General features: G+C 50.0%; 1 protein-coding gene across 5 annotated transcripts; it reads right to left on the reverse strand.

Annotated features, from left to right (window-relative positions):
• Positions 1-75: 75 nt before the first annotated feature.
• On the reverse strand, positions 76-9,617 carry Fcgrt (Fc fragment of IgG receptor and transporter). 5 transcript variants are annotated; one of them, XM_038313568.2, is made up of 7 exons: positions 9,515-9,617; positions 8,219-8,489; positions 7,486-7,752; positions 6,985-7,260; positions 1,351-1,626; positions 499-615; positions 76-380 (listed from the first exon to the last, which is right to left on the reverse strand). In XM_038313568.2, exons 2-7 carry the CDS (start codon positions 8,373-8,375, stop codon positions 271-273), a joined length of 1,203 nt encoding a protein of 400 aa, XP_038169496.1. In that variant the 5' UTR covers positions 8,376-8,489; positions 9,515-9,617; the 3' UTR covers positions 76-270. The 5 variants fall into 5 exon arrangements, with proteins under 5 accessions (XP_038169496.1, XP_038169497.1, XP_038169495.1 ...); XM_038313569.2 differs by having other exon boundaries at positions 8,219-8,299; positions 9,390-9,552; XM_038313567.1 differs by having other exon boundaries at positions 9,390-9,552.
• Between the last annotated feature and the right edge of the window lie 15,650 nt (positions 9,618-25,267).

A 25,267-nucleotide genomic window follows, 5' to 3' on the forward strand; every position in this document is an offset into this window, starting at 1 on the left:
AGGAGTCTGATTTTTCCCAAACTCGTTCTGTTATCCCCACTGCCTGAAACTTGAGAATAACGGTGCACACACAGATTTGGGCTCAAATTTATGTGGAAATGGAAAAGAGCCATGTACATTAGGAGGGGAAACTGAGGCAGGCCACAAAAGGACGGGTCCACAGGGAGGATGTCTGGCCCAGGGCTCCCTCAGGAGGCTCAGAGATGCCAAGAGTTCAGGAGGTCACACAGCACCAAATGCTGCAATGGGTATTGGCGGCCTGGGCTAGCATCAGGAAGAGACTGGGAAGACATTTGCACTGTGAGGGTCAGCCTCAGGGGGCAAGTTGCCACCAGGCAGCAGGTCACCTGAGTCATCGCCGTTGAGGGACAGCCATGGGGCTAAGAGAGAAGAACAGAGGTCAGAATCTGTAACCAAGGTCACACCTGCCCCACACACTATGAGGGCCCCTCTCTGGTCTCTGTTCTTTGTCACCCTCCTCCCCTTCCTCCCGCGCACCTGGCAGCCCACTGCGCATCCGGTTCCACAGCAGCACGCCCCCTGCAGCAGCCACCAGGACCACCAAGAAACCAAGAATGATTCCAACCACAGGCACAGAAGATCTGACCGGTGAACCTGCACCCAGAAAGTGTTATGAAGACAGGGAAAGAAGCAGCTGATGGGTCCCACAGAGACCCCCTGCCAGCATGTCTGAGGGTGGGGGTGTGCAGAGGAAGTCCCTGAGCCTCATGTTCCCACACTGGATATAAGAACCAGCCACAGTGGTGCTCTTCCAGAGGACCCGAGTTCAGTTCCCAGCACCCATATCCAATGCCAGGAGAGCTGATGGAAATCCAGGCCGACAAGATGGCTCAGTGAGTAGAAACATTTGCCTTTGCTGTAACTGAGTTTGATTCCAGCAGCTGACGTGGCAGAAGGAGAGAACCGACTCCCACAAGCTATCCTCTGACCTCACAAGTGTGCCACGACACAGGAACTCCTCTACTGCACCCTCCCACATAAAATGTACAGAAATTAATGTACACACATACTCTGGGATCCAAGTAGTACACCACTGCTGCCACCCACCTATACATCTTTTTTTAAACCAGGAAAAATAGCTGTACTGAGAGAACACAGCCATACTGCTAGCGGGCTAGGGTAGAGCCCAGCTGAGGAAAGAGCAGAACCAAAAGAGCAGCAAGATGCTGAGCAGCAAAATGCTGAGCAGCAAAAGTAGATGTCAGAAGCCATAAAGCCCAGCAACAGCAAGACAAGACGTGGTCAGACTCAGGAGGTCCAGCCACAGGGGTTAATACAGAGTCAGGAGACAGGAGAAGCTAGACGCGGAGGCTGGAGTGACAGCCTCACCTAGGTCCACGGTGAGAGGCTTCAGCAGCCCCTCGTGTTCCACCTGACATTGGTAATGATGTTCATCTCCTCTTTTGACCTCCAGCAACGACCAGGCGTGGAAGGAGCCATCACCATTGGGACCGATGCTGCTATTCCCCGTGCCTGCAGCCAGCCCACTCCTCAGGAATCGGAGCTTCAGCTCAGGTGGGTAGAAGGAGAAAGCAGCACAGGTCAGTATGGAGGAGCCGGAGTTGGAGTCGCTAGGACGGGCCTTCAGGCGCATGGAGGGCGGCTCTGTGGGGACACAGGATGAGCCAGCAGTCAGCTGGGCTGTGACCCCTCAAGGTCATGCACAGACACCCACTTCTGACCCCACCAGGACGCCCCCTTTCTTCCCCTCCCACCCTTGCTCTGGTGTGTATGTGTGGCTATGCAGGTGTGGAAGCCAGAGCTCCACAGCAGCTGTCCTCCTCCTCTGCTCCTGCCTTTCCCCTTTATTTCCACTCTCTGTGGAAGGGTGTTTTTTGGCATGTGTGTCTGTGTGCCACATGCACACAGTGCCCACAGAGGCCAGAAACGGACATCAGATCCCCTTGAACTGGTTACTACAGATTGCTGCGAGCTACCATGTGGGTGCTGGGAATCAGATTCAGGTCGTCTCATGAATAGCCAGTGCAGTGCTGGAGAGATTGCTCAGAGGTTAAGAGCACTGGCTGCTCTTCCAGAGGTCCTGAGTTCAATTCCCAAAAACCACACGGTGAATCACAGCCATCTGTAGTGAGATCTGGTGCCCTCTCTGCCGGTGCAAACATGTAGCAGCAGTACACCGGGCCCCAGCAAGCGTGCTGGGGCTCAGAACCCCGGTCTTCTTGCTCACCAAGCATCCCTCCAGGCACGTGTGTTTGTCTCTTTTGAAACTGAATTTCACTCTAGCCCAGACTGGCTAGAACTCCCTGGGTAGACAAGGATGACTTTGAATTCCTGATCTTCCTCCACTTCCTAAGTGCTAGGAGCTGGTAGGCATTGCCACCATGCCCAGTTTAGCGCTGAGAGGCAAGTGCTGAAGTGAACCCCGCCCCCTCACATTCCCCGGTGGAAACGGGCTGTAGGTTCTCTCTACCCACGACTGCTCTAGGCCCTGGGAGCACATCGACGCATGGACACGGCAGGTCACACAGAGATGTGATACTGTACACCACACCAGTAACACCAGAACTCAAGAAGTTCTGGGGGTGTGAGGCACCCCTTTAATCCCAGCACTCAGTGGCAGGGAAGGTGGAACTCTGTGGGTACCAGGCCAGCCTGGTCTACAGAGCAAATACCAGGCTAGCCACGGCTACATAGTGACAAAGTGAAACACTGTCTAAACAAAAGAAAGAGAGAGGGGGAGAAAGGAAGGAAGGAAGGACAGAAGGAGGGAGGGAGGGAGGGAGGAAGGGAGGGAGGGAGGGAGGGAGGAAGGGAGGGAGGGAGGATAAATAAATAAATTGCAGCTAAAATGTGGCTTAGTTTGCAGAGTGCTTGTCTGCCCTGTGTGACATCCTGGGTTCAGCTGCCAGGGCACTGTGCGTGGTGGGGCATACCCATAATCTCAGCACTCCAGAGGTGGAGGACAGAGGATGGCGAGTTCAAGATTATCTATGGTTACAAAGAAGTTTGAGGCTGGGCTGGAGAGATGGAGAGATGGCTCAGAGGTTAAGAGCAATGGCTGCTCTTCCAAAGGTCCTGAGTTCAATTCCCAGCAACCACATGGTGGCTCACGGACATCTAAATGAGATCTGGTGCCCTCTGCGGGCATCCAGGCATAAATAAATAAATAAATAAATAAACAAACAAACAAACAAATAAATACATGCATACATACATAAATACATAAATGAATGAATGAATAAATAAATCTTTAAAAGAAAAAAGTTTGAGGCCAGCCTGGGTTACACAAGATCCTGAATCAACAGCAATAAACCCCCCTAAACAAAGTGAAAGCCCATGGGGATCTGAGAACCCAGCAGGGCTTGCCGGGCAGAGGCATTCCCTCCATCCGGGGTGGGTCTGTTTGGGTCCCCAGCTGCAGGTACTCAGCAGAAAATAAGCTGACAGTTTCTTAGGAAGAGGAAGCCAGGCAGCTTCCCTGAAAGAGGGGCCTCACTGGCAGCTGGTGAGATCTGGGGCACCATGAGCTCTGCCACAGAAGACCGGACCTAGGTCAGCAGTTCTGTGTCCTGTGGGCTGCTATTGTTTTCTAGGGAAGATGATTTCCTGTGGGTGGTGCTGAGGGACACCCATGTTCCTCCTGTTTTCCAGGGTCGACTGAGAGTCAGCCCAGCCTGGGCTTCTGCTTAACAGGAAAAAGGAAGCCCTTTAACCACCAGAGAGCCGGGAGGCCTGTGAGCCTGGCGGCCAGGTGGCTGAGGCAGAGGAAGAGTTCAAAGCTAGCCTGGTGGCCGGGCTGTGTTGGTGCATGCCTTTAATCCCAGCATTTAGGAGGTAGAGGCAGGGGGAGCTCTGTGAATTCCAGGCCAGCCTGGTCTACAGAGCAAATTCAAAGACAGCTAGGGTTACACAGAGAAACCTTGTCTTTAAAAAAAATCTTTTTAAGTAATTAGGGCCAGAGGTGTGCTGGGTGGCAGAGCTAGATCTGTGGTGGAGCTGCTGACTGGTAAGTATGGAAGGAAGGGAACAGTAACACAGCCTTACACCTGCTGACAGGCTATTATGAGAAACCAAACCACATATAGACAGAAAGTATCAACTGTAGTGGCCATGTGAACAATGTGCTACACTGTATTCCTGTTCTCTTGGTCAAGGCTGGCTCAGAGATCCCCCTGCCTTGCCTCTAGAACCCGTGGACCACCACACTAAGCCACCAGGGCATTTCCTGGCTAAATGAGCCCAGGGGCTGAACAGAAGACTCAGCAGGCAAAAGTCGTGGCTGCTCATCCAGAGGTCGTGGGTTCAATCCCCAGCACCACCTCATGGTAGATAACTCATAGCCATCTCTAACTCCAAGTCCAGGAGATCTGATGCCCTCTTCTTGCCTATGTGAGCACTACATACACGTGGTGCACAGACATGCATAGAGGCAAAACACACACACAGACACACACACACACACACACACACACTAAAAATAATTATTCCTGGGCTAGAGAGATGGCTCAGAGGTTAAGAGCATTGCCTGTTCTTCCAAAGGTCCTGAGTTCAATTCCCAGCAAACACATGGTGGCTCACAACTATCTGTAATGGGATCTGGTGCCCTCTTCTGGCCTGCAGGCATATACACAGACAGAATATTGTATACATAATAAATAAATAAATAATTAAAAAAATAATTATTCCTTTTTTCTAAAATGAACCCAGCCATCTCTCTTGTGGGCACTTATCCAAAAGTTGAAATCTAGGTCTCATAGAAATACTGGCTCCGATCTGCATTGCAGCACCCACCAGAACAGCCAAAGAACATAGACACCCTAAACACCCAGCAGCAGATGAACGAGGACAGGAGACGCAGGTCTAGCCACAGTTCCTCCAGCTGCGGAGATGGCTCAGCGGGTAAGAGCGCTTACTGCACAAGCACGAGGACCCAAGTTCCGATCCTCAGCACTTTGCAACTGCAACCCTGGCACTGGGGGTGGAGGAGGCAGAGAAAAGAGAGCCCCTGGTGGCTTGGCTGGTTGCCAGTGCAGCTCCAGGTTCAGTGAGAGAATCCATGTCAAATAAACAAGATGGAGCGTTATAGAGGAGGACACTACTGTCCTTCTGGCCTCTGTGCATGTGGACAGGTGCACACACATGTGCACACCCCCCACACGTGCACACCCCACACACACATGCACACCCCACACACGTGCACACACCACACACACGTGCACACACCACACACATGTGCACACACCACACACACACAAAATAATAAATGAATGTAAGTTCAAAGAATGTTTTATAAACCTAAAAGATGGCTGGGCAGTGTAGGCGCATGCCTTTGATCCCAGCACTCGGGAGGCAGAAGCAGGTGGAACTCTGTGAGATCAAGACCAGCCTGGTTTAGAGAGTGAGTTCCAGACAGCCAGGGCTACACAGAGAAACCCTGTCTCAAGAAAATACAACAACAAACCCTAAAAGATGGAAGACAGGTATGGCTCAGTGGCAGAGTTCTTGCCCGGACAGAGACAGGGTCTGATTTTCATCCCCAAAGAGTCAACGAAGTGAGAGGTAGAATAAAAACCAAAAGGGGCTGAGGCTGCAGAGGTAGCTCCAGGGTTCAGAGTGCTTGCTGCTCTCCCAGAGGACCTGAGTCCGGTTCCCAGAACTGGGCATGTCATAACCACGCCTAAGTGGACATAGCACCTTCTCTGGCCCTGATGAGCGGCTGCACTCAGGCACACACAGACGCACAAGTACACATATGGAAAATAAAATGTATATGCTTTATTTTTATTATGTACACATCTATGTGTGCATATGAGGGCAGATGGCCATGCGGGACAGTGACATGAGATGCTTGGCACTGGAGTTACAGGTGGCTATGTGCTGCCTGATGTGGGTTCTGGGACCTGAACTCGGGTCCTCCGCAAGATCACTATGTGGTCTTAATTACGGAGTCATGTCCAAGCCCTAAGGAAAAGGTGGAAAGTCCTCAGACCAACACGGCTGTGCTCTGGGCTCCACGCCCACGCACACACACACACCCAAATCCAGATGGGAGGAAACCTTGGTGGAAGATGACAAAACTTCTTCACATTCAGTCTGTTAGAGAGGAGAGCAAGAGGGAGCCGACCTGTACATAGACTTAAAGCTGTAAAACCCTCCAAACACAGAGGGAGCCGACCTGTACATAGACTTAAAGCTGTAAAACCCTCCAAACACAGAGACCCAATCACCCTGGGCTGGGAATGACCTCCCAGACACACTAACAAAAGCACAGTCCTCCAGAGAGAAAAGAGATGAATGAAAAGGTCCCACCGGCTGCTCTTCAGAGGTCCCGAGTTCAAGTCTCGGCAACCACATGGCATCTCACAACCACCTGTAACAGGATCTGATGCCCTCCTCTGGCCTGCAGGCATACATACAGACACACAGACAGCACTCATACACATAAACAAACCTTCAAAACAAGAAAATGTTCTGCTTTCTGAAGATATTTTTAAAAGAACAAAAGAAAAACGGTGGAGGGTGTGTGTTTGAAACACTTATCTGGTGATGGGTTGGGTCCATAATATATAAAGGAACTCTCAGAAGTTAACAAGAAGAAAAAGACATGGAAAATCCTAGCACTTGGGAGGCTGAGACCAAAAGGATGATAAGTTTGAGGTTACCTGGTCTCTATCTAAACACAGCACCAACAACAACAAAGAAAAGAAGAAAATAAATAAGAAAAGTAGCCGGGCACGGTGGCACACCCCTTCAGTCCCAGCACTCAGGAGACAGAGGCTGGCAGATCACTGTGAGTTCAAGGCCAGCCTGGTCTACAATTAGTTGGGTGAGGCAACACACTTCTGACAACCAGCACTTGGAAGAAAGAGGAGGGTCAGGAATTCAAGATCATCGCATGCCATGCTAAGTAGAGGCTAGGCTGAGCTACATGAGACCTAGTCTTAAACAGCTCCTGCACTGAGCAGGAGGACCCCTAGCGCACGCGGGCGGGAGATGGCTCACCCTTCCACTCCAGGTACTGAAGGCCCCTCTCCATGTGGCCTAGCAGCCGCTCAGGACAGGAAGTCAGCAGGAATTCGCTCTCCATCTTGGCCACCTCAGGCTGCTTCAGCCACAGATTGCCGATAAGCTCCGTCTCAGGCCACTCCCCAGTCCAGTTGCCAATGCTTGGGTTGAACGCCATGAACTCCTCGCCATTGAGGGCAAACACAGCCGTGGGCAATGAGGAGTTGTCCGGGGCCAGTTCACAGCCCAGCAGGCCCTGCAGTGTGAAGTTACCTAGACGCCAAGACGCAGGTGAGCAGGCTTTGGCAAGGGCAGCCTTCCTGTGGCCTCCTCCCTCAGACTCAGGGCTCACGCCCAGCCTCCTCCCTCAGACCTAGAGGCTCAGGCCCAGCGCTCACACTTATTCCTAGGGCTTCAGACCTCACCCTCTCCTTCAGAGCTAGGGCTCCAGCCTCCTTCCTCAACCCATTCTCCTTCCTCAGGCCCAGGCCGCCCCACCTTGTGGCACATCGATATGGGTTTCCAGGGTTCTGATGGCATCCAGAAAGAGCTGTTCTTTGCTCTTCATGTCCACAGTCTCCTTCTCCCAATACCAGGACATTTGGCTTTCCCACATCCAGGCACCGCAGGCTTCAGCCTCCCGCCGCAGGCTGTTGTAGCTCAGGTACTGCTGAGGTCCCAGCCAGCCTGTGGCCCAGAAGGAGGGAACCCCTTTGGATGGGTTGGACACAGCTGTGAGGTGGTACAGCAGCGGGGGCCGGGTCTCTGTGCAGAGGAAAGAGGGGGAGGTAGTAAGGCATGGGTTACACCCCACTGAGATGCACAGTGAAAAACTCAGTTCGGTCTGAGCGGCAGGGAGAGAGACGGATGGACAGAAACAGAGACTCAGAAAAGGAGGAACACTACTGTCATGTGTATTTGACTCAAAAGCTAAGGAAAGATGTCTACGGTGAGATTTCCAGGAAGGCCACAGGAAAAGCTGTTTTATTCTCTGTCTCTCTCTTTTTTGGTTTATCGACAAAGGGTTTCTCTGTGTAGTCCTGGCTATCCTGGAACTCACTCTGTAGACCAGACTGTCCTCAAACTCACAGAGATCCACCTGCCTCTGCCTCCAGAGTGCTGGGATTAAAGGCCTGTGCCACTGCCTCCCGGCTCGGCTCGTTGTCTCTTTTCCACTCTCTGGCTCTCCTCCTGACCTCTGTGCTTACTCCAGGTCCAGGAGGCCTCTTACCTGCACCCCAGGTCCGAGGCAGGAGGACCAACAAGAGGCTGAGGACCCAAGGCTGGGGCATCCCCATCCTGACTGGGCGACCTGAAGCGGGAGGGACACGTGACTCCTCTGGACCCAGCCTTGCTGATTCTTCACAAGGTCCCCGTAGATTCTGCATAGACCAGGACGCTGGGTGGTGGGATGAGGACCCAGTCCAAGATGACAGGCGTGCCCGCTCTTGCGTGAACTTTCACCTCCTCATTTGATCCACTTTAGTTAATTAATTACAGAACTAGACAGACCAAAATTTGTCTCAGACTTCTGCTATTTCCTTTTCTCTGCCCTCAGATCCAAGGCTCCAGGCCCTATCCTCTTCCCTCATTCCCAGAGGTTCAAACCTCACCCCATACCATAGACCCAGGGGTCCAGTTGCATGAATTCCTCCCTCAGACCCAAAAATCTATGCCCAGCCTTCCTCCCTCAGACTCAAGTGCCCAAGTTCCTGCTCTCCTCCCTCAGAGCCTAGCCCCTTCTCTCTCTCTCAGGAGTCCAGGCCCAGCCTTCTCCCTCAGACCCAGGGTCCAGGCCCCAGCCTCCTCCCTCAGACCCAGGGTCCAGGCCCCAGCCTCCTCCCTCAGACCCAAGGTCCAGGCCCCAGCCTCCTCCCTCAGACCCAGGGTCCAGGCCCCAGCCTCCTCCCTCAGACCCAGGGTCCAGGCCCAGCCTCCTCCCTCAGACCCAGGGTCCAGGCCCCCCGCCTCCTCCCTCAGACCCAGGGTCCAGGCCCCAGCCTCCTCCCTCAGACCCAGGGTCCAGGCCCCAGCCTCCTCCCTCAGACCCAGGGTCCAGGCCCCAGCCTCCTCCCTCAGACCCAGGGTCCAGGCCCAGCCTCCTCCCTCAGACCCAGGGTCCAGGCCCCAGCCTCCTCCCTCAGACCCAGGGTCCAGGCCCCAGCCTCCTCCCTCAGACCCAGGGTCCAGGCCCCAGCCTCCTCCCTCAGACCCAGGGTCCAGGCCCCAGCCTCCTCCCTCAGACCCAGGGTCCAGGCCCTAGCCTCCTCCCTTAGACCCAGGGTCCAGGCCCCAGCCTCCTCCCTCAACCCAGGAGTACAGGCACAAGCTCTCCTCTCTTAGACCCAGAGGTCCAGGCCCCAGCCTCCTCCCTCAGACCCTGGAGTGCTGGCCCCTCAAACCTAGGAACCCAGGCCTCGGCCTCCTCCTCCGACCCTCAGCCTGGGCCTGTATGGCTCGCAGAAGCCTGCTTCCCTCTTTGCCTGCAGCTTGCGGATCCTCTGCCTGGAGCCCCTAGTTTTCTTACATCCTGTCAGTACACAGAACTGTGGAACTCTGAGGGCATCCAGCTCCACCCTCTAGCTGCTAGGCACGCCCCTGGGCCTCTGCCCAGCCTCTCTAGAACCTCCTACTTTACTGGTATTTTGGTTGGAAGCCTTCTGGGGCAATAGCCAGTTCAGCCTGCCTCCCTGAGCAGCTTCCATGTTTAGGGTTTTCCTCGTGGACTCACAGGCTTGGAAAGGCCTGTACGCAGCCTGTTGCTTTAAGACTCCCCAGGATTTGTAGGCTGGGGGTGTGGCTCAGTCATGGAGTGGTTGCCTAATGTACCAGGCTTGGCTACAGCTCTCTTCCAGCTGTAGTCTGCTCGGATTACTTTTGTGTGAACCCCTGAGGCAGCCCAGGCCCGCTTGCAGACTCTCTCTGTGCACAGAACCTTCTATCAGGCCCTGTCCCACCCTGCTGCCCATCCAAGATCTTGCCAGGACACAGACACAGACACACAGAAATATGGACACTAGACGGCAGGCTGACAGGCAGACAGACAGTTAAGTAGAAGGGGGATTGGCGGTAGCCAGTGCTTGTAATCCCAGCACTCAGGAGGCGAAGGCAGGGAGGCCAGGAGTTCATGGTCAACCTGGACTAACCAAGCCCACAGACAGGTGCAGAGGGAGGCTGAGCGAGCCGTGAGTGGTTGGCTGGTGAGTCAACTTCTTATCTCCCGGAACACCAGGCAGGAATGTGGGGCACATGCATATGTGCAGGCAGAAATAAAATAAATAGATCTAAGAAAGTTGTGTTAAGGGAGAGTAGAAAGTCAACCATGCTGCTGTCTCGACCTCCTCTCCAAACGGTTTGTATTCTGTGTGTTTGGTGGGGGGCACAAGACAGGGACTCACATAGCCCAGGCTGACCATAACTCCTGATCCTCCTGCCTCCAGCTCTTAAATGCTGGGATTACAGGCCTCCCATGGGCTAGGAGGATGACTAAGAAGTGTTTGCCTTGCAAGTGTGGGGACTGCAGTTGCGGTCTTTTCCTGATCCTGAGTGGCCATGTAAAAAGCTGGCTCTGTGACTAGAGAGACAGCTTGGCGATGAAGAGCACCAGCTTCTGAGGGCGGTGGCAGCACACACACACACACTTTTAACCCCAGGACTTGGGAGGCAGAGGCAGGAGGATCTCTGTTAGTTCAAGGCCAGCCTGGTTTACAGAGTGAGTTCCAGGACAGCCAAGACTACACATAGCAGCCCTGTCTCAACCCCTCCCTCCAAAAGAGTTCCCAGCATCCACATGGATGCTCACAACCACCTGTATGACAGCTCCAGGAGAGCTGACGCCCTCTCTGGCCTCTGAGGGCACTGTACTCACGTGCACAGACACACAAAGAGTCATTAGAATACATGTAACTAAAAAACAAACAAACAAAACCAGGCATAGCGGCTCATGCCTTTAATCCTAGTATGCAGGAGACAGAGGTAGGCAGATCTCTGTGAGTTCCAGGCCAACCTGGCCTACACAGGGGGTTCTAGGCCATCCAAACTTAGGTGCTGAGACCTTGTGTCAATTTTTTTTTTTTAGTTAAAAAAAAGTCAACAGCAACAACAAAAAACCACATAAGGATTGGGGCTTTGGTTCACTTAATAGAGTTCTTGCCTAGCATGTAAAGGGCCCTGGGCAGCTGGGTGATGGTGGTACATGCCTTTAATTCCAGCGCATGGGAGGTAGAGACTGGGAATCTCTGTGAGTTCGAGGCCAGCCTGGTCTACAGAGCAAGTTCCAGGATGGCTATGGCTGTTGCACAGAGAAACCCTGTCTCAAAAAGACAAAAAAAAAAAAAAAAAAAAAAAAAAAAGAAGAAGAAGAAAAAGAAAAGAAAAAGAAAAAGGTGGTGGTGGGGGTCTGGTGTCCAGCATTGGTATAAATCAGGCCTCCTCGAAAGAACGGTACTCAACTTCACTTGGAAAAGCAAAAAACCCAGGATAGCCAAAACAATCCTGTGCAATAAAAGAACTTCTGGAGGCATCACAATCCCTGACTTAAAGTCTACTACAGAGCTACAGCACTGAAAACAGCCTGGTATTGGCATAAGAACAGACAGGAGGACCAATGGGACTGAATGGAAGACCCAGGTATCAATCCACACATCTTCGAACACCTGATCTTTTATAAAGAAGAAAAAATCCCAAATGTGGGGGCTGGAGAGATAGCTCAGTGGTTAAGAGCATTGCCTGCTCTTCCAAAGGTCCTGAATTCAATTCCCAGCAACCACATGGTGGCTCACAACCATCTGTAATGAGGTCTGGTGCCCTCTTCTGGACTTCAGGCATACACGCAGACAGAATATTGTATACATAATAAATAAATAAATAAATAAATATTTTAAAAAATACCAAATGGAAAAAAGAAAGCATATTTAACAAGTGTTGCTGGCATAACTGGATATCAACATGTGGAAAAATGAAAATAGATCCATCTATATCACCATGCACAAAACTCAAGTCCAAATGGACCAAAGACCTCAACATAAAGCCAGCCACACTGAACCTTATAGAAGAGAAAGTGGGAAGTACAGACACTGAGAGAAACAATTAATAAATGGGACCTCCTAAAACTGAAAAGCTTCTGTAAAGCAAAGGACACAGTCAACAAGATAAAATGACAGCCTACAGAATGGGAAAAGATCTTCACTAACCCCACATCAGACAGAAGTCTGATCTCCAAAATATACAAAGAACTCAAGAAATTGGACACCAAAAGATCACATAATCCAATTAAAAACTTGAGTACAGACCTAAACAGAGAACTCTTAACAGAGGAATCTAAAATGGCTGAAAGACACTTAAGGAAATGTTCAACATTCTTAGTCATCAGAGAAGTGCAAATCAAAACAACTCTGAGATTCCATCTTACACCTCTAAGAAAGGCCAAGATCAAAACACTGATGACAACTTATGCTGGAGAGGTTGTGGGGAAAATGGAACACTCCTGCATTGCTGGTGGGAATGCAAGCTGGTACAACCCCTTTGGATGTCAGTGTGGCGATTTCTCAAAAAATTAGGAAACAACCTTCCTCAAGACCCAGTAATACCACTTTTGAAAATTAGGAAACAACCTTCCTCAAGACCCAGTAATACCACTTTTGGATATATATCCAAAGGATGCTCAATCATGCCACAAGGACATGTGCTCAACTATGTTCATAGCAGCTTTGTTTGTCATAGCCAGAACCTGGAAACAACATAAATGGCCCTCGTTTGAAGAATGGGTAAGAAAAATATGGTACATTTACACAATGGAGTACTACACAGCAGAAAAAAATAACGACAGCTTGAATTTTGCAGGAAAATGGATGGAGCTAGAAAACATTATTTTGAGTGAGGTAACCCAGACCCAGAAAGACAATTATCACATGTACTCACTCATAGGTGGTTTTTAAACATAAAGCAAAGAAAGCCAGCCTACAGACCACAATCCCAGAGAACTTAGGCAACAACAAGGACACGAAGAGAGACTTACATAGATCTAATCTACATGGGAAGTAGAAAGTAGAAAAAGACAAGATCTCCTGAGTAAATTGGGAGCATGGGGACCTTGGGGGAGGATTGAGGGGTGAGGGGACAGGCAAGGAGGGGAGCAGAGAAAAATGTAGAGCTCAATAAATATCAATAAAATTAAAAGAAAGAAAGAAAGAAAGAAAGAAAGAAAGAAAGAAAGAAAGAAAGAAAGAAAGAAAGAAAGCTGCTATAAAATAAAACAGGCCTGGTGAAGCCTATGTCCAGCACGGTATAAACCAGGCCTAGTGAAGCCCATGTCCCGCATTGGTATAAACCAGGCCTGGTGAAGCGTGCTTGTAATCTGAGTCCTCTGAAAGCAGAGGCAAAAGGATCAGGAGTTCAAAGTCATCTTCAGCTACATAGTGAATGTGAAACCAGGCTGGCTACAAAGGACCCTGTAGAAGAAAGGGAGGGAGAGAGGAAGGGAAAGAAGGAGGGAGAGAGGGAGAAAGGAATGAAGGAAGGAAGAAAATTAACAGGGAAACGGTCATGGGAAGGCAAAGCTGCCTCTCACCCAGAGTCTACATTGTCCAGACAGCTGAGAGTCACAGCAGAGTTAAGAGCATTTGCTGTGCTGCTGTGGTGTTGGAGACAATGCCCCTCTGTAGAGAGAACACGAACACAGCAATCAGCTATGCTAACGACCACCGTCAAGTCCTGCCCTTTCTGTTTCCCCATATGGAAACTCAAAACTTCCAGAAAACCTTGCAAATAAGCCCAGAACCTTTGTTCACTGTGAAAAGCTGTCTTTGCGCCCTTGTGCAATCTTACAGTCATGACTTTTACCTCATCAGCTGCAATCCTGCCCAGAGCCCTCCAGGAAACACTCTGTAATTTCACTCACTAAAAAAGAGAGGGGAAAGGAATGCCTTTTCAAATACATCAAAACTTACTTTCAGAAGCCTCCAAAACCATATGTGTGTTAAAACACTAAGTGTAGCCAGCCGGGTGGTGGTGGTGCACACCTTTAATTCCAGCACTGGGGTGCAGAGGCAGGCGGATCTCTGAGCCAGCCTGGTCTACAGTCTAGCCCAGGATAGCTAGGGCTACATACTGTCTTGAAACCACACCTCCCTCAAAACAAACAAACAAACAAGCAAACAAAAAAGAACGTTTTATTTGTTTGGTTTTTGTGACAGGGTTTCTCTGTGTAGGCCTGACTGTCCTGGAACTCCATCTGTGGACCAAGTTGACTTCAAACAAACAAGGATCCACCTGCCTCTGCCTCCGAGTGCTGGGATTAAAGGTGTGTGCCACCACCATTTGGCAACTTTTCTGTTTTTTTTTTGTTTTTTTTTTTTTTTTTTTTTTTTTTTGGTTTTTCGAGACAGGGTTTCCCTGTAGTTTCTAGAGCCTGTCCTGGATCTAGCTCTTGTAGACCAGGCTGGCCTCGAACTCAGAGATCTGCCTGCCTCTGCCTCCCGAGTGCTGGGATTAAAGGCGTGCGCCACCACCGCCCGGCCCAACTTTTCTGTTTTTAATCCCTCACTTTTTTGAGGTGTTTGGTCCACCCACACACCCTCCTGTGGAGCTCAGAGGAGGAGTCTGGTGTCTTCCATTGTTGCTGCCTGCCCTATTGTTTGAGCTCCAAGGACCAGCTTGTCTCTGCCCCCAGTGCTGGCATTACAGACACGACAGCGGCCATCTCTGTGTATCCAGGCTTGTCTCTGCCCCCAGTGCTGGCATTACAGACTGGACTGGCCATCTCTGTGTATCCCCAGCTGACCTGGAACTTTCAGGGATCATCCGCCTTTACCTTCCAAGTGCTGAGATGAAAAGTACCATCACAAACCAGACCCTCAAAATCCCTTCATAATGAAGCCCGGTCTGTAACTCCAGCTCCAGAGGGTCTGAAGTCCTCTTTGGGCCCTGTAGACACCAGACACGCATGTGCTGCACACACATACATACATGCAGATAAATCTCTCCTACACAAAAGCTCTTATAAAAAAGGGTGGCCCAGTCAGCTAGTCACACCTTTAGTCTCAGCACTCGGGAAGGAGAGGCCAGCCCGAGCTAAATAGTGAGAGCTTCCAGATCCGTGTTCACACATGCATACACAGTAATAAAAAGGAAATAAAATGCAAAAGAAAGAAAGACACCACGAGCACCCTTCTAAGACAGTTGGCTGTGCCGAGCCATTCTACCCCAGAACCAGCCTGCCTTGGCTTCAAGGCAGAACAGGCTCAGAGCGAGACTGCAGCGGCTCCTGGGGAGGGGCAGAGGGAGGCTTTACCAGCCTGCTACGGTCTGTGTGTGAGGCTGGCTCCACTGCAAACAGTTTCACTCTCGTGCTCGTGATCGTGCGAGTGTATTGTGTGTGCACATGAATGTGGAGGCCAGAGGGTCTTCACAGAAGAGCTGATCTACCCCCTTTGAGACAAGGCCCTCAAAGCGTTGGTTAGGTGCTGTGGAATATTACTTTCATTATGTAAAGGTATGTTACATTTGTGTATGTTGTGGACTATTTACATAAAGGTGTGTTGTTTATGCTGCATTTGTTTAATTAATGTTGTAAAGATTTGTTGCTTTGCCTGCCTAAGGCCATCTGATCAATGCGGTGAAAAGCTGAATGGCCCAATAACTAGGCAGTAGAGGGATAGGCAGGGCTGGCAGGCCAAGACAATAGGTAGGAGGAAAAATCTAGACTCCAGAGAGAAGAGAATGAGAGAGAAAGAAAGGGGGATGCCTGGGACGAGCCACCAGCCAGACATGGAATAGGACATACAGAAGGAAAGAGAGGTAAAAAGCTCAGGATAAAATGTAGATGAAGAAGAGAAACAGGTGAAGTTATAAGAGCTAGCAAGAGCCAGGCCATGGTGGCACACACACACCTTTGATCCCAGCACTCTGGAGGCAGAGGCAGATCTCTGTGAGTTCAAGGACAACCCGTGACAAGAGCTAGTTCTAGGACAGGCTTCAAAGCTACAGAGAAACCCTGAGTTGAAAAACAAAACAAACCAAAACCAAAACAAAACAAAACAAAAAGCTAGCAAGAAATGAGCCTACTCTAAGGCCAAGCATTCACAAGTCTCTGTGTCATGATCTGGGAGCTGGTTGGGGCCCAAAAGAAAACCTGTTCTAGTTATTTAGGCTATTCAGCCAGTGCGTCCCTGATCTCCTCCTGTGTCCCTGGCTCCAGAGCTGGGATTAGACACGTGTACCTTCACGCCTAGCTTCCCTCCCCACCCTACCTTGGGTTCTGAGAGTAAACTCAACTCCTCAATGGCAAGCATTTTACCAACTGTGCTGGTTGATTTGTATAAACTAGATGCAAAGGAGACTATGGGGGAGGGAGCGTCATATGACATATCTGTAGAACTATGGGGGAGGGGGCTTCACATGGCATGTCTGTAGACTATGGGAGCTTCATATGACATGTCTGTAGACTATGGGGGAGGGAGCTTCACATGGCATGTCTGTAGACTATGGGGAGCTTCACATGGCATGTCTGTAGACTATGGGGGGCTTCACATGGCATGTCTGTAGAACTATGGGGGAGGGGGCTTCACATGGCATGTCTGTAGACTATGGGGGAGGGGGCTTCACATGGCATGTCTGTAGACTATGGGGGGCTTCACATGGCATGTCTGTAGACTATGGGGGCTTCATATGCATGTCTATAGACTATGGGGGGGTTCACATGGCATGTCTGTGGGTGTTTTCTTGACTCCCAGCACAGGAGACGTCCCAGGCTATATAAGAAAGCAGACTTGCCGGGCGGTGGTGGCGCACGCCTTTAATCCCAGCACTCGGGAGGCAGAGGCAGGCGGATCTCTGTGAGTTCGAGGCCAGCCTGGTCTACAAGAGCTAGTTCCAGGACAGGCTCTAAAAAAGCTGCAGAGAAACCCTGTCTCGAAAAAAAAAAAAAAGAAAGAAAGAAAGAAAGAAAGAAAGAAAGAAAGAAAGAAAGAAAGCAGACTGATGGCCATAGAAACATGTCCGTAAGCAGCGCTCCTCTGTGCTTCAGGTTCTTGTTTGAGTTCCTGCCCTGCCTTCTTCAGTGATTGACAGGCCTATGGACGTATAAGCTAAAATATATAAAATAATAAACCCTTTCCTCCCCAACCTACTTTGGTCATGGTGCTTATTACAGCAATGAAAGCACAAAACTTGGGACTGGGCGGTGGTGGCACAACCTTTAATCCCAGCACTCGGGAAGCAGAGGCAGGCAGATCTCTGTGAGTTCAAAGACAGCCTGGTCTACAGAGTGAGTTCCAGAACAATCAAGGCTATACAACACAGAGAAACCCTGTCTTCAAAAAACAAGCAAAAAAGAATAATTTTAAAAAGTTTTACCAGGGGCTGGAGAGATGGCTCAGAGGTTAAGAGCATTGCCTGCTCTTCCAAAGGTTCTGAGTTCAATTCCCAGCAACCATATGGTGGCTCACAACCATCTGTAATGGGATCTGGTGCCCTCTTCTGGCCTGCAGACATACATGGAAGGAATGCTGTATACATAATAAATAAATAAATAAATATTTAAAAAAAATAAAAAAATAAAAAGTTTTACCAGCAGTGGTGGTGCATACCTTTAATCCCAGCACTCGGGAGGCGGAGGCAAGCGGATCTCTGTGATTTTGAGGCCAGCCTGGTCTACAGAGTGAGTTCCAGGACTGGCTCCATAGCTACTGAGAAACCCTGTCTCAAAAAACTCAAAAAAAAGTCTTAAGTTTTTTGAGGCCAGGTGGTGGTGGCGCACCCCTTTAATTCCAGCACTTGGGAGGCAGAGGCAGGCGGATCTCTGTGAGTTCGAGGCCAGCCTGGTCTACAAGAGCTAGTTCCAGGACAGGCTCCAAAGCTACAGAAAAACCCTGTCTCGAAAAACCAAAAAAAAAAAAAACCAAAAAAAAAAGGTTTTTGGTTTTTGGTTTTTCTTTCTTTTCTTGAGGGGGGGTTGTTAAAAGTTTAGACCACCTCTACAGGCATGGTCTCTTCCCACTGTGACTTCAGCTCAGAGTGTCTAGTAAACTCTACCACAGCCTTCTGCTGTCTTGGTGAACTCCCAGCCTGTGGGCTGTGCCTGGAATGGTATTTTGGTGACCTGAATGGGACCTCTCTTCCTTTGTCTTCTTCTTAGGGTGCCTGAGGTCACTGAGTGAGCCGGTGGGAGCTCTTATTCACTCTCTAAAGAGACAGGAGGGTGACCAGGCTGTTATCCTGGGCTGCTGTCCCCTCACCGGGTGCAAGCGGCTGAGGGCTTCCTTTCAGCTTCTTGTAAAGAGCCGTAGGTTGTAACTGCACAGACAGGCATTGGCCGAGGGACACTTTGGTGATGGTTCATTGTAGCCACAAGGGTAAGGGGACACTTTCTTCCAGCCCGCCCTCAGTGTGGTGTGGCTGACAGCGGCAGCTCCTCCAGAGGAAACTGTCTTTTCTCTTCTCTCACTTCTTGTTTTGAGAAAGGCTCCCCTGTTGCCCAGGTTCACCCTGAGCCTTTCTCCCAAGTGCAGTATTAGAGTGAGTAACACTTTGCTGTCTGCTGCTGTGATAAAAGCCAAAACCAAAAGCAACTTGAGGAGGAAAGGCTTTGTTTCGTCTTTCATATCCCTTCATGATGGGAAGTCCGGACAAGAACTCTAGCAGGAAACCTGGAGGCAGGGGCTGAGGCAGAGACCCGTAGAGGAAGGCTGCTCCTGGCCTTGCTCCCCAGGGCTTGCTCACTTTGCTTTCTTATGCAATTCAGTACCACCTGCCCAGGGATGGCGCTGCCCAAGAAGGCTGGGCCTCTGCCATCAAACAAAAACCAAGAAGATGCCCCCACTGGCAGATCAGATGGAGACATTGTCTCAACTGAGGTTCCATCTTCCCAGATGACCCTAGCTTTTGTCAAATTGAGAACTAAAGCCACAACTGCCACGCCCAACTTCTGTGGCACTCTCCGCGTGAGCACTCACTCCACCACCTACATCTCCTTTCTCTTCCTGGGCCAGCATTTCCTCCCAGCCTCCACTGCAGGAGGAGGCAGTTGATGGGCATTATGCCACCTCCTCCCAAACAGGTTCCCCAGCTCCTCCACGTGACCTGTTGATGGCCAGTTCTAATTCATCAATCTTGCTTCGAGATCACTGCAGCCTGAGGCACTGAGTTCATTTGGTGCTGAGCTTCTCTTCCGTGAGGCTGGAGGCCGTCATCCTCAGGGGATGCCCAGTCTGAGGCCCAGCTCAGTAAAGTCAGCATTGTGAGCCTGGGTCTCACCCCTGGCTTTAGGGAAAGTCCATACCAGCTAGAAATGCCTCTTCATTGGAGGCGACATCTTCAGCAGAACCTAACAAGTTTTATGTGTTCTATCTCCTCTGACTCAACCTTCAGACACATAATATGACATCGGGGCCTGATTCAGTCTCTGTGAGGCTCTATGAGTCCAAGTTGGTTGTTTCTGTGGGTTTTCTTGTGATGTCTTTGCCCCAGTGGCTCCTACAATCCTTCCTCCCTCTCTTCAGCAGAATTCTTTGAGTTTGACCTAATGTTTGACTGTGGGTCTCTGCATCTGTTTCCATCAGTTGCTGGAATGAAAGGTGTGTACCACCACACCTAGCGACCCTCACCCCTTCAGAGAACGTCTTCCACTACACAAGGTGGTCAGGAGGGGATCTTTGGATGTGTCCCCTTCTGGGTCAGGCTATCTCAGGCCGCCAGCCTCCATGACATGGAGACTTAATATTAATTACGAATGTTCTGCCTTATCTTATGACGCTTGTCTAGCTCTTTTTTTTAGCTTTTTTTAAATTAGTTCCATATTTTTATTGTCTTTTGTTGTTGGGTGTTTGTTTGTTTGTTTGTTTGTTTGTTTTAGTTTTTCGAGACAGGGTTTCTCTGTAGGTTTTTGGAACCTGTCCTGGAACTAGCTCTTGTAGACCAGGCTGGCCTTGAACTCACACCAACTCTTGTAGACCAGGCTGGCCTTGAACTCACAGAGATCTGCCTGCCCTGCACCAGCACCTGGCTAGTTTCTCTTCACCTACATTATGCCTTCGGGCTTTTTTTGTTCTGTTTGTCCTGCTTCCTGCTTCTCCGGTGTCTGGCTGGCCCCTCATTCTCTTCTCTCTTGAGTCTAGATTCTTCCTCCTATTTATTCTCTCTGCCCACGAGCCCCGCCTATACCTCTCCTGCAAAGCTATTGGCCATTCAGCTTTTTTTTTCTTTCTTTTTTTTTTTTTTCTTTTTTTTGTTTTTCGAGACAGGGTTTCTCTGCAGCTTTTTTAGAGCCTGTCCTGGAACTAGCTCTTGTAGACCAGGCTGGCCTTGAACTCACAGAGATCTGCCTGCCTCTGCCTCCTGGGTGCTGGGATTAAAGGCGTGCGCCACCGCCGCCCGGCCCCATTCAGCTTTTTATTAGAACAATCAGGTGCCTTAGGCAGGCAAGGTATAACATATCTTTACGTAATTAAAAATATACAGTATAAACAAATTCAACACACCTTTATATATTTAAAGTAATATTCTACAACTTTCTCTGTGGCTGACCTCTTCCAAATACCCAGCTCACTATCCAGCTTGCCATCCCTGGTCCATGGGTCTCCACTGAACAGGTTTCTACACTTCAGCCTTTGTCTTTCTCCATCTCGTCCCCTTTTGTATTATGTTAATTATGGGGGAGGCAGGCCTGCCATGGCGGAGTGGGGCAGGAGGCAGGCCCACCACGGACATGTGGGAGGTGAGGGGTGGGGGGAGGAGGCGGGGGTGGGGGGAGGCAGGCCCGCCACGGAGGACATGCAGAGGCCAAAAGACAACCGCAACAGTTGGTTCTCTCCTCCCAGCATGGACCCTGGGGATCACCCTCAGATCAGCAGGATTGACCATAAGCACATTTACTCATACCAGCCCCCTCTTCCTCGCCCCTTTGAGAACAGCTTGTGGGTACTGGAGAGATGGCTCAGCAGTTGAGAGCACTGGCTGCTCTTCCAGAGGCCAAAGATTCAATTCCAAGCACCCCCGTGATGGCTCACAACCAACTGCAACTCCAAGTTCAGAGGATCCAACATCCTCACAGACATGCATGAAAGCAAAACACCACTGCACATAAAATAGAGATAAATACATTAATCGTGCAGTAGTGGTGGTGGTGGTGGCGCACACCTTTAACCCCAGCACTAGGGAGGCAGAGGCAGGCAGATCTCTTAGTTCAAGGCCAGCCTGGTCTGCAGAGCGAGTTCTAGGACAGCTACACTACACAAAGATACTGTCTTTAAAAAAATCATAATAAATACATTACAAAAATAAAAAGAAGAAGGAAGGAAGGAAGGAAGGAAGGAAGGAAGAAAGGAAGGAGAGGGAGAGAGAGAGAGAGAGAGGGAGAGAAAGAGAGAGAGAGAGAGAGAGAGAGAGAGAGAGAGAGAAGCAAAAAAGAACAGCTCGTGTAGCCCAGGCTACTCCCTCAAATTCAATAAGTAATCCAGAATGAGCCCCAAGACCTGGGATTCCAGGTGGGCCCCACCGTGTGTGGGTGGTGCAGTGCTTGGGACTGAACATGGGACTTCAAGCATAGTGGGCAGGCATTCTACAGACTCAGTCGCCACCCCAGCCCCCTCTCTTTCCTCTGCTCCCCCCCACCGGAGAACACACTTCTTTTGCATCCAAACCTGCAGTTTCAGGGTTAACTAGAAACCTCCCTGGCTCTCTGTGGGTTCTCTCTTCTTGCTGAGCCAGGCTCCCTAAGCAACACCAGTCATTATCTTGGCCTATCTTTCTGGAATGTAAAACTTTGTAACTCTCAGATTCTTGTGAGGTCCAAAAGTGTACAGAAGAGTCTTCATAGAAAACAAGACCCAAGAAGCAATAAATTCTACCCAGGACACGCACAGGACGTGACCCCTGAAGTCAGGGTGTGGATGGGACAACGGGCTAAGCACACCATGAATTTTTTTTGTTTTTGTTCTTTTGAGACATGCTTTCTCTGTGTAACAGCTCTGACTGTCCTGGAAATCACTCTGTAGACCAGGCTGGCCTCAAACTTGCAGAGATCCACCTGCCTCTGCCTCTCGAGTTCTGGGACTAAAGGCGTGCACCACCATCACCTAGCTTCAACCTTCTTTTGTGAAGTTGGCCAATGTATGTGTTGCACATACATTTGATTTTCTCACAAAAATCAAAGATTTTTACTTTTTAAAAACAATGTTTTTGCCAGATGTGGTGGCACACGCCTTTAATACCAGCGCTTGGGAGGCAGAGGCAGGCGGATCTCTGAGGCCAGCCTGGCCTACAGAGACATCCGGGGCTACACAGAGAAACCTGTCTCGAAACAACAACAGCAATGCTGTTTATTTATTTTGTGTCTGTATGTGCTGCTTGGCATGGGTGGAGGTCAGAGGTCAACTTCCAGGAGCCAGTCCTCCCTTCCTCTGGGTCTGGGCACTGCACTTGTGACCAGGCTTGGGGAGAAGCACCTTCACTCACTGGATCCTTTGCTGTCCCCTGCCTGCTGCTCTGAGGTAGGGTGTCTTGTAGCTTAGCCCCCGCAGCCCTGATCCTTCCGCCTCCCCATCCAGCAGACGCCTGCCGGGCTCAGCTGCTCTCCTGACCTAGGTGTCAGAGGACCACTGCGGACTCGCTCTCTACCTTTGTGTGGGTTGTGGGGACCAACTCCAAGCTGCCAGGCATCCCTTTTTCTTTCAGTTCAGGTACTCCGCGTTTGTGATTAGCTATAATTAGTGCAGTGAGAGGGACACAGAGCCCCACCACACAATTCCGTGAGATGCGATGCCAGGCAAAGAAGGCAGATGTTCATCACCACCATCTTGGGCTCTTTCAGTGGTTGTTTTTAGACCAGGTTTCTCTGCGTAGCCCTGCCTGTCCTGGAACTCACTCTGTAGACCAGGCTGGCCTTGAACTCACAGATCCCCCGACTCTGCCTCCTGAGTGCTGGGATTGAAGGTGTGCGCCACCATGCCTAGCTTATTTTTGGTTCTTGGTGGACAAATTCTCACAGGAGATGGGCCTGTAATTGCTGGTGGAGGGGACCTTATTCCTGGTGGGGGCATGACCATAGGTGTCTCTTAAGCAGGGGAATGGTGTAGGAGGTCCTTCTGTCTATGTGTTGCTTTGATTGGTTAATGAATAAAGGAACTGCTTTGGGCCTATAGCAGAGCTATAGGGGAACAGAGCTGGGGGGGAGGGAAACTAAACGGAATGCTGGGAGGAAGAAGGCGGAGTCAGGGGACACCATGGCACTGAAACTTTGCTGGTAGGCTATGACCTTGTGGTGATGCACAGATTAATAGAAATAGGTTAAATTAAGATTTAAGAGTTAGCCGGGCGGTGGTGGCGCACGCCTTTAATCCCAGCACTCGGGAGGCAGAGGCAGGCGGATCTCTGAGTTCGAGGCCAGCCTGGTCTACTAGAGCTAGTTCCAGGACAGGCTCTAGAAACTACAGGGAAACCCTGTCTCGAAAAACCAAAAAAAAAAAAAAAAAAAAAATTAAGAGTTAGCCAATGCCGGGCAGTGGTGGCGCACGCCTTTAATCCCAGCACTCGGGAGGCAGAGGCAGACGGATTTCTGTGAGTTCGAGGCCAGCCTGGTCTACGAGAGCTAGTTCCAGGACAGGCTCCAAAGCCACAGAGAAACCCTGTCTCGAAAAACCAAAAAAAAAAAAAAAAAAAAAGAGAGAGAGAGAGAGAGAGAGAGAGAGTTAGCCAATAAGAAGTTGGAGCTAGGGCTGGAGAGATGGCTCAGAGGTTAAAAGCACTGACTACCCTTCTGGAGGTCCTGAGTTCAATTCCCAGCAACCACATCGTGGCTTACAACCATCTGTAATGAGATCTGGTGCCCTCTTCTGGCCTGCAAGCTTACATGGAGGCTGAACACTGTGTACATAATAAATAAATTAATTAATTAAAAAAAAGAAGTTGGAGCTAATAGGCCAAGCAGCGATTTAAATAATATGATTTCTATGTGATTACTTCAGTTCTGGGTGGCAGGGACAAACAGGCTTCTCCTACAGGGGAAAGCCCATGGATGGTCTCCTATCAGCTGGAAGAGCCATAATTCCTAGGGGTGGGGTTGCTCTGCCTGTGGGTGGAGATGAAGCTCCCCATTCTTGGGGATGCTGGGCTGAGTCTCCAGCAATGCTGGCAGCAGCAGCAACTACAGCATGTGGTACTTCTTCCTTTTAAAAAAAATACTCATTGGGCCAGGACAGTGGTGGTGCACACCTTTAATCCCAGCACTCGGGAGGCAGAGGCAGGTGGATCTCTGTGAGTTCGAGGCCAGCCTGTTCTACAAGAGCTAGTTCCAGGACAGGCTCCAAAGCTACAGAGAAACCCTGCCTTGAACAACCATTTTAAAAACTAAACAAATGTTTAGTTTAGTTCTTCTTTTTTGGTTTTTCGAGACAGCTTTGAAGCCTGTCCTAGAACTCTTTATGTAGACCAAGCTGGCCCCTCAGAGGTTTGCTTCCCTCTGCCTCCCAAGTGATGGGATTAAAGATGCTCATCGCCACCACCTGGCTTATTTTTTTATTTTTTGAGACAGGGTCTCGCTGTGTAGTGCTAATGGGCCCGGAACTTGCTGTGTAGATCAGGCTGGCACTTGGGAGGCAAGGCAGGCAGATCTCTGTTATGGAATATTACTTTAACTATGTAAAGATGTGTTGTTTTGCCTGCCTAAGGCACCTGATTGGTTTAATAAAATGCTGAATGGCCAAAGGCTAGGTAGCAGAGGGATAGGCAGGGCTGGTGGGCAGAGGAGTGAGTAGCTGGAGGAATCTAAAGAACGAGGAGAAAGAGGAGACACCCGGACTCAGCCACCAGCCAGACTCGGGTTCAGGACAGAATGAAGGAAAGGTAAAAAGTCCCCATGCAAAACATAGACGAAGAGAAACAAGTTAAATTAATTTACAAGAGCAAGTGGGACACGCATAAGATAAGGCCAAGCATTCATAACTAAGAGTAAGTCTCTGGGTCATGATTTGGGAGCTGGTTGGTGGCCCCAAAGAAAGCCTGTTACAGATCTCTATGAGTTCAAGGCCAGCCTGGTCTACTAGCACCAAGCCAGCCAAGACTAAAATTCATTATTTCCTCTTTAAGACTGGGGATCCTGTCTCCTGGTATTTCAGAGAACATAGAGACTTTAGCAAGTCAAAGAGGCCAGCCAGTATTTTGACCCTTGTCCTCTGAAGCTATCCAGGATTGGGGGGCCATGGGTCCCCAGGGAAAGGGCCCTACTGTTCTGATAAGTCACCTCTCCTCCAGACTAGAGACAGAAGTGGCCCATGACACACAGCCCTTG

This window comes from Arvicola amphibius, chromosome 12 (genome assembly GCF_903992535.2).
Source record: "Arvicola amphibius chromosome 12, mArvAmp1.2, whole genome shotgun sequence".
In the NCBI taxonomy this organism is placed as follows: Eukaryota; Metazoa; Chordata; class Mammalia; order Rodentia; family Cricetidae; genus Arvicola; species Arvicola amphibius.

Bases quoted from the DNA above. Each gene is read 5' to 3' on its own strand.
- Fcgrt (XM_038313568.2), bottom strand. From the start codon at position 8,375: ATGCAGAATCTACGGGGACCTTGTGAAGAATCAGCAAGGCTGGGTCCA. The intron at 7,753-8,218 runs GTAAGAGGCCTC...TCCTCTGCACAG, and splicing joins GCCTCGGACCTGGGGTGCAG to AGACCCGGCCCCCGCTGCTG. The intron at 381-498 runs GTGCGCGGGAGG...CTTCTCTCTTAG, and splicing joins GATGCGCAGTGGGCTGCCAG to CCCCATGGCTGTCCCTCAAC.